At 35.9% G+C, this 9,415-nt stretch overlaps 1 protein-coding gene across 2 annotated transcripts; it reads right to left on the bottom strand.

Moving 5' to 3' along the window:
* Positions 1-1,789: 1,789 nt before the first annotated feature.
* LOC108679409 (chromatin complexes subunit BAP18) lies at positions 1,790-6,145 on the bottom strand. 2 transcript variants are annotated; one of them, XM_018168027.2, is made up of 5 exons: positions 6,034-6,145; positions 4,985-5,079; positions 3,634-3,735; positions 2,979-3,087; positions 1,790-2,749 (listed from the first exon to the last, which is right to left on the bottom strand). In XM_018168027.2, exons 1-5 carry the CDS (start codon positions 6,049-6,051, stop codon positions 2,600-2,602), a joined length of 474 nt encoding a protein of 157 aa, XP_018023516.1. In that variant the 5' UTR covers positions 6,052-6,145; the 3' UTR covers positions 1,790-2,599. The 2 variants fall into 2 exon arrangements, with proteins under 2 accessions (XP_018023516.1, XP_018023517.1); XM_018168028.2 differs by lacking the exon at positions 3,634-3,735.
* Between the last annotated feature and the right edge of the window lie 3,270 nt (positions 6,146-9,415).

The raw sequence follows: 9,415 nt of genomic DNA, 5'->3' as shown, positions 1-9,415 counted from the left end.
TCGGGAAAAAAGTGGTCCGCTAAACGACCATTCGAAATGTGCTATTCGACAACCTCGGGCACTGCAAAAAACAGCGAATCGGCATGAAAAGTGTCGATATCTATCTATGATAAGTGATAACTAAGATATTAGGATACCTTCGGCCGGCATGCGGGTTGTTGACTTGACCAAGCAGTGCTGCCGAAATAAAAGTACGATTTTCACAATATGGTCTAGAAAATGCTATATTCTCCACCTTGAGAATTTTACACCATATTGTGAACACGACATATACCGATATACGTTAAAGACGTGCCTTTTGGGAGGCCTGACACGGATTTGAGTCTTTCCCCTAAATTTCATGGGGAAAAATAGGTTCGCTTTACGTACAAACCGCTGTACCGATTGAGTTACTGCATTACTGCATGAATTAAGTTCGAAGCGAGGTCCCATTATTCATTGATCAACGCAGAAATGCATATTTTTAGTGCTGGTTTGAATTTGCAGGCGACCAGTTGACATTTCTCAGCTCGTGTCAGTCAGCTACTGTATCAACGCAAGCGTAAAAAAAGATTTCGAAGGAATCACAAAGACAGAAATGAAAATTAATTGAGAAAAAATGGACTTTGATTTTCATTTATATTTCACGAGATATTTCTCCATTTCATTCATATTTTTATACACGAGCATGCGAGCTTCATCAGTTGACGTTATCGACAGTGTAACTCGGTTGGCAAATCTCAAGTGTATGCATGGCTAACTTTAAAACAACACGCAGAGAATTGAGCGAAATTTTGTTCATATAACGATGCACTTTTGGCCCGCGTGTGGATCATCGTCACTATATTAGGCTCAGCAAAATGGCGTATTTATGCAACGTTTGCTTCCGGTGGGTAAGTCATTGTGTCACTTTTTGAGCAATGCGACATTTATTTTTCTGAGTAAAATCCACAAACATAAAATTTCCATCCCAAAGTTGTCACGTAGCGTAAATGCAGTTCACTTTAAGACATCTCCTGTACGATCACATTTCTTATGAAATTTTCCTAGCAATTCTTTTTGTAGCAATAAACCGCCTGAAGAGGTAGCTTGGGCGGGCGCATGTGCAAACACAACAATCATTTCGAGCGTCAAGGATTCTCAAGCAGTCCTGTAAATAACTCATTTAATTAAGATATCTAAAAACAATTTCTCGACAATTAACGATGATGAATATAAACAATTACTATTTTTACTATTAAACAATTACTATTTTTACTATACAGGGCAGGGTGGCCCAGTGGTTAAAGTTCAGAGTACCAAGATTGGCGCAGAGAGGCGCGGGTTCGATCCCAGCTCTGTGCGCCAGTTTCTGGTCAGAATCGGCAAGGAGGCCGGGCGGTTAAGTACAGCAGAATTGTAGCAGCGAGTTGCGAGTTCGTGACCGCAAAATGCTGTGAATGTTCTGCGATGTTAAGAATCGGCGATAGGCTTACGGCCTAATAAACGCTGAAACCGCTATTATTATTATTATCAAATTTTACAAGAATATAAGCCTCTATTCAAAAATAATATACGCTTGAAATTAATGCCATCAAACATATTATCTATCTAAAAGCTATTTGATCTTTCTCTTACTTTTACTGCTTCGTGCTTCGTCTTCGTGGCAACTTGATAAAGGATTATGGACGCATGAATTCACAAGGAGAGAACACTTATAACATAACTCAGGCTCACCCTGCTGTCTGATCTCGTCCAAATATGTACAGCTTCGTCGTATAAAGACACCCGCCCAAAGCCAAGTACAGACGTGGATAATGAAACAATTACACAATGACGAGAGTAGTTCCCTATGTAATATTTGTACTAAATGTCGATCAAAGAATAATTCTGGAAAAGACAATCGACCATATTTAAATTTAAAACTCGGCAGTTGTTGCCAGAACTCAACGCAAACCAAGTCTATTACAGGACATGAACTCGATCCTACGCAGGATCAGGAAGTCGTCCAACACAATATCAGTGCATCAGGTTGAGTGGCAAACCGAACTACGTCTCACCAGTGCATCGAACGATCAAGTATCTATTGAATCGTATTTTCATAAATACAACACGCGCATCGGCCTATTATTAATTTCTCGCCAGTCTGTAAATTTTCGTTCACTCTTAAAAACCAAAGCCTTAATGCGTAATTTTTGGAGAGAAGTAGCACGTCGTGACGAGTGTAAAGTGAAACTAAATCAAGGAGATAACTCAGGAACAAATGAATAACCTAAGTAGATGATTATGATGATGGAGAAAATACTTGTGTACTCTTGCAAAGCAGTTCACTGACGACTTGCACTTGACAAGAGCCTTATTTCTCAATTTTTTTTCATTCTGAAGGTCTAATTCCGTCTAATTTAATATGGATTGTAACGATAGCAAGATGAACGAGAAATGTCTTCATTAAAATTCAACTCACTGAAAGAAAGAAACTTATGTTGCTGGTTTACTCTCATTTACTCACATAATGCAAGTCAACATGAACGGAAATTTATACCTATAAGCTAGAATTTAATGAAGACCTAGTGTTTTATGATGACAATGAAGATGATGAGGTAATGATCACAAACGAACATGAGTAAAATAATGATGAGGGCTAAGACGACACAACTTGGTTGGCCCCGGCACCGAAGTCGACCATGTTGACCTCGTCAGGGCCGCCCACCACGTCAGACTCGCACTCTGCTGCCACGTTGAGCATGTTAAGCGTGACTTCTCTGTGCTGCGCTGCTCCTGACTCCGCACTCTGCCACACGATAAACGTGACACAAGATGACACTATGTTTAAATATACCTCTTAACGTTCCTCTAAATATTCTACCGATCTCCCTTTTCTACCGATCTACCTATTCTACAGATTTAAATATTAACAGCAAATCATTGTTAATGTTTGTTCTACTCGATTTTAATCTGCCTGAAGTAAAGTTGGGGAAAAACCATAATTAGTTAATGTCTTGATTTTTGAAGCAGCAAACCTGTTGTTGCAGAGCCTGTTGCTGGTTAACTTGCAGAGCAGCCAGTTGCTGAGGGGTGATGCCTGCGTCTTCAAACGCTTTCTTTTTCAAAGCTGATCTAATTTGTGATCTGAAAAGTTATTCCAAATCAGATAAAAATACACAAAGGAAAATAAATACAATGAGAAAGCTGATAACACATACAGATGAATTTCTAAGCTCGACGTAAAATGGAAGTAAAGCTCCTGTGCAAAAATAATTTATAATAATTAATAATAGTTAAGCAAATGTTCTCATAGTTACTTTGCTATTAATATTTAGTAATAGAGTAAGCATAGATGTGTAATAATCAATTTGAACCATAAATTGATATTGAAAGTTTATATTAACTGTTGGAGCGATAAATGGATTATTTTAAACTTAAAATTTTACCACTAATTACATAGTGTGACAGTAATGAATGAAAAATGCATCTATAGGCAACAGATTCTTTCATGATCAAACACTCTCGTCGTGAACTTAGTGAATATAGTCAAGTCAAACAAACAAAGAACATAGCGAATAAACTAGAAACTAAGGCCATATTCTTCAAAAAAAAAGCACATCAGTGGTAGTATGACTGCAGGAATCAAAAAGTCATATGTCCTAAACACCGGATTTATTGGATCTGGCTTACACAGTACGGTTCTTGATTCTGTGGCTGATTGCATTGAGATCATCACCAAATCTGTTGACAGCACTGCGCAGCATGTCTATTTCTTCAGCTGTCCACTTGGTCCTGTAAACATTGCATGCTTTACTAGGTTTAGCAAGTGTTTATTGAATGCCATACATTGGCTGAGTCTTGCATGACAAATAAATTCAGTGGGCAGGGGAAGAATAATCTTTAAATCTTCTTCAGATAATAATCTTCTTTTTACTTCTGCCATTTTCACAAAAGCATTCTTGCAATCTGTTCCATACATAGAAAAATTCCTCATAACTCCAACACCGTTTTGACTTGTTTTAGATTTTCTATTGGCGGCGTTTTTACTGAATAATTTCTAAAACTTGGATACATTTCCTTACAAGGATAAAGAACAACAATTGAATAAATTTTTCGAATCTAGACTAAATTACTGCTACATGTTATGAAAAGGCTGTGTCTGCAAGTCCTTACTGATGATTCATACTGATGCTAGGTCTTTGATCTATTCACTCCCACTAAACTAGCCAATGGGGATACTTCAGGCACTCAAGAAAATAACAAACAAATAACTGAGCATCTGTGCATTTGATACAGCATAAGTTAAACACACATACAAGTCATCCACGTACATGGCAATCAAATGCCTTAACTTGTATAAATGAATTTGTTCATGAAAGAATCATAACCTATGGATACAAATTTACACAATAAGATGATAGTAAAATGTCTGAATGAGAAAATATGGTACAGAGAACTGATATAGATACAAAAATCGTTTTTTCACTGTTGCATGTAAATACCTATACAAACATGATTGGCTCATACAAAAGACACATGAATTAGAAAATCAATGAATCAAAATTTAATATATTTAATATATATTATATTTAATATATATTATATTTAATATATAATATATTTAATATATAATAATGGATTATTACTATAAATTGAGTTGCTTTACAATTTCATTGGCTAGCTTGGTTGTATCAAAAATTATTTTGCTTGGATAATAGATTAATTGCAAGGTTATGATGTTGATGTTCTGTATCCAAATTGAGCAGAGCTTAAAAATGACCAGTATCAAAAGTGAGAGGTAGATATAATTTTTAAGTCAATATATATTTAAATTGCACATCTATGTAATTACCAGCAATATTTCAATATTTATTCACATTTCCCAGAGGTAAATAGCAAAAAAAATTCACTCTTGGCCCTATGATCAAAAAAATTGGTACCCCAGCATTGGGTTTTCATACAAAATTTTGCACTTCACAAGAGTTTTGTAAGTCATGTTCATACAGGATTGACAGCAGCTACTATAAAGAACTGATCTCACCCTGCAGGTGAACTCTCAGCTGTGGGGTGCAGTTCCATAGTCAGGTCGGCAAGCTGGTTGAAAGCAGTACCAGCAGCCAGAAATATCTCTCCAACCTGAAATTTACATCATCACATCAGTAATAAAAAGATGTTTTAAGCAGGAATAGCACCAATAAGTCAGAAATAAAGGTAATGGAGGCAATGTACAAAGAAAACTTAAGACTTATGAGAAACGACATATTGCTTGCTCTAGTTACAGGCTAATTCTGTTACTAAAAAATTGAATAACTCACAACCAAAGACATGAGAAAACATAATATGAATTTGAACTTTAAGGGACATCATCTCCTATATGATTGCCAAGGAAATGAGTATTGAATCATATCATGTATGGGCATGTTATATACGGTAGTGCTATAAATTCCTATTCAACACTTGACACAGATATCTTGAAGTGGTACCGTATAAAGCCACATTACCCTACACTCTTCTGGATGTTATGGGGTTACATTGGAGTAAAGGTATTAGTTTTGTAACCCTAACCAGTAAGCTTATGCTGCTGTTTTTGTATCCAAAATAAAAAAAATGCAATACAGCTGAGCTATTATTTATTGAGCTTCAATGCAAGAACTTTCAGTGACATCTCATACATTTGTTGTACTATCATTAGTGTTAATAAAGATTGGCATCATTGGAGAATTTCCCATTGCAAATATAGTCTTTCTATTTTATAAAAAACACACTAGTCAAAAATATGTAACATATAACTAACAATTAGATATTTTTGAAACATATGGACAGATATTGTTGCAATTCAATAAAAATAACAATGTTTGTACTACAAAAATCATACTTTTCTATTGCAAGGTTTGTATCTTAATATTATGGAAATTTATTCTTTGCTTAATACACTAAAACTTTCTACTATGGGTCCCCAACAGGTACCTAAGCAATTCTATTTATAAGTAATAGATATTTTCATTTAATCAAACCTATTTTAATGTATTACAAATAATTAGTATACTATAATTACTATACCAGCTGCCTGGGATACTATTTTAAGCTTACCTTACTAGCACTGTTCATGATGGGAGAATGTAAGAGAGCACTATAAACTTGAAGCGTAACACTGCAATGAATAACTGCAAGTAAATCTGAAAAATAATCCAAAGCAAGGAATGAGATTCTGATCATCAAGTAAATAAAATCATTAAATAATCATTATCAGCTATTACTATTTATAACAATGAAATTTTATTTCAAAGCAGCTTCAAAGTTTCAAAAATTTATTGATAGTTATGAGCAAAACTTTTAAAATCTTCTTAGAGCTTTAATCAACAAGACTGCAAAAATTTAAACTGCTGCAATACAACTACCAACATGCAAACCTACTTATAGGGAATTAAGAATGCAATTATGAATGTTTTTTCTCATTCACAGGTGCTTCTGCCTGATTTTCAGTTTGGGCTCAGGATAGAAGAGATTTTACTCACAATCATTACAAGGTGGCAGGTATAAAAATTTCCATAATCCAGGCTAGGAGCTAAGCTTACAGCTAGGATTAGGCTTTCCACAATCCAAGCTTCTAACTAGGATTAGAAAATTTCAGCTTTATACAATATACTAAAATCTTGTTCTTCCAAGGTGATATCTTTTTATTAAACTTGGAATCTAATGGCTTTATCACATACTTTTGTTGACAGATAAGAGATAATTCAATTAGTGGGAATCTTGCCACTCCAAAAATAGTGAGAAGGCTCTAGTAGCAGCTTTGGCTTGCAATATAGCTATTTTCCATGCCTGGCTGCCATGAAGCAGAGTTTGGTGAATATGTTGCCAATATTTCATTTTTAGACAAAAAACGTCACTGACTACCGTCAACCGGGGCTACTCGGGACGGTTTTGAGCGTTTTTTGTTAATAACTTCTTACGATGAAACATTTCATAAACAAGTTTAGGCTCATTTTATAGCTCTTTGCGAGGGCTATCAAATGGCATCTTCAAAAAAATTCCATATGCTATTTGTAAGGTGCCAGAAGCAAAAAAAGGGTGTCCCGAGTAGCCCCGTCGAACGGGGCTACTCGGGACACTTGGAATAAAACTTCATTTAAAACTTCACTCATCCATCACTAACAGTACTCTGAAGTCCTCCTGAAGTCCGCCTCTTTCATTGTAGATGATGTAGAGGTAGAATAAATGACATTTTCTGTGATTTTTACTTGTTTTTCCTTTATTGATATGATATTGCCATATACATTAATTACCGTATTATTGATGTGCAATTATCATATTATTGATGTGATATTACCGTATCCATGAACATGCCATTGAGCATTTACAACAACCTTGTCCACTGCAAGCTTCGTATCAGCAGCCTTATAGCATTTTTTTCGTATCTGTAAGCTTACAGGACGGCTCGTAATTTCACATCATTTTAATTGGGTTAAGTGAATTTACTATAGTAAAAAAGATCGTGAAAAACATACCTGAAACAGAAAGGAATATTTTAGTGACAACCAACGTATCTTTTGGAGAAATAAATCGTAGTTTAGGTCAATTACTTTTCATTCTATGATGCCTGGTGCACAATTCTATACATGACATGCTATGCACAATTTTGTGATGACTGATGATGCACTAATTTTTCGATAAGTGAAATTTTTTTCGCTGAGCAAGAAAAATGTGATCAATATTCTTTGTTTTTAATCAATTTTTTTCGTAATTGGAGCTTTTGCTAACTGAGGTTCTAATGTAAATGTGTTTTTAGAGGTGTCCCGACTAGCCCCGGGGGGGTGGCCCGAGTAGCACCGCCGTGCGGAAATAGCCGCCATTTTTTTTTGGAATGAGATAGGCAAAATCGGCCAATTACGTTTTCAAGCCGACACCTGGGTGCAACTTTTATGTAAGTAACATTTTTTAATACGGCGAATATTTTTTTTGCTACAGACCTTAGCAGAAGTAACTTTTCAAAACAGCGTTTTTCACCATTTTTTTCAGGAATTTTTCAAAGCTAGTAAATGTCGTATTTTTCGACTGCCTTTATACTACATAGATAGGAAAAATGTTGAAGTTTACGCCACTATGTTTAGTTTTGCAATATTCCAATTAGTTTCGCTACTATAACGGTTTTACGCCGTTTCGGAGGTGCGTCCCAAGTTGCCCCGCCAGTCCCGAGTTGCCCCGGTTGACGGTACTCATGATGCATTGGTGCCAGGATTAGAATTTTCCTACTTGTTCTGAAATGTCACGGCTTCAATGTGACAAATTTTGATACATTTGGAATCTTGCGGCCCGATTGTGAATTTTGTTAACAATTATATAAGAGGCAATTCATCAGGCAGAAATCTCGCAGCTCCGGAAATGGTTGGAAAGCTCTGGTCACGGCCCTAAGGTTAGAAGTTTTCCATGCTTGATTGGTGCATTGTTGCATTGCCAGCAGTCTCCAAGATGCGTTGCAAACATAATTTAAAAAAAATTGTTCAAAATCAACTCTGATGAATGTATCTTTAACACCCCAGCCCCCAGGTATTACAGTAGACAATTGCATTGCAACCAAAATTACCAAATTGTAGATCATGCTTTCCAGCCTCATCCGAGAGCATAGTGGCAAAGCAGAGAGTTTTTTAGACTCTCCCTCAAGTTTATTTTTGAGTCCTACATGTAGACCATCAAAGTATCCTGGATACCAGCATTATCATACTTAAGAAATTGGTTTAAATCTTGAGTAAATGAGAAAATTGAAAATGACTGATTCTAAAAAAGCTCTGGTTTGCCACTTTGTCCGAGAGATCAACCCAACCAGAAACAGAAAATTTTAGAAACAATGCAGTCACTGATGTACCTCCAATTTTGCGGTTAGAAACTTGGTACTGTCAAGTGTCAAAGATTTGCAAATATCTAAAAGTAAAATGCAATAATTTCAATCACAAAGTGCTGGCAAGATCTTCTGAAGGCATTAATTTTTGCCGCTGATGCATCACTGAGACTGAAAATCTACAGACCCACTTTCTGCACCCTGTCCCTGACCCTGGCCTGGCTCTGGCTGTAGAATTAAGGCAATATAAAATATTGGACATCATTTTCTAAATATTGCATACATAAACTTATTTTACAAATTACAGGCATTGTTTTTATAGGTCATCAACAAAAATGTGCAGCTTTCCTTATTTTGGGCCATAGAAAAAATTGGACAAAGGCTTAGAAAGAGCTCACTGCTCACTCATGATTAATGGATTCTGGCTTAGACTTTTGCCTTTTTCCAAAATGGCAACTAGGGTAAACGCGGTATATTCCAACACATTAAGGACGCATCGAGAAATGAAAAACTATAAAAAAAACGTATGCGTTACGCAAGTTCTGTTGCCTTCACATTGAAGAGGAGCATATTGCTCCTCTTGCTTAATCTTAGATTATTAGGTTCTTACTTTCATTCCTGGCACTTTGGTGTATT

The sequence above is a fragment of the Hyalella azteca genome, unplaced genomic scaffold (assembly GCF_000764305.2).
Source record: "Hyalella azteca isolate HAZT.00-mixed unplaced genomic scaffold, Hazt_2.0.2 contig5778, whole genome shotgun sequence".
Taxonomy (NCBI): Eukaryota; Metazoa; Arthropoda; class Malacostraca; order Amphipoda; family Hyalellidae; genus Hyalella; species Hyalella azteca.
The sequence above is the reverse complement of the archived record's forward strand: the minus strand, read 5'-3'. Positions and strand labels throughout refer to the sequence as shown.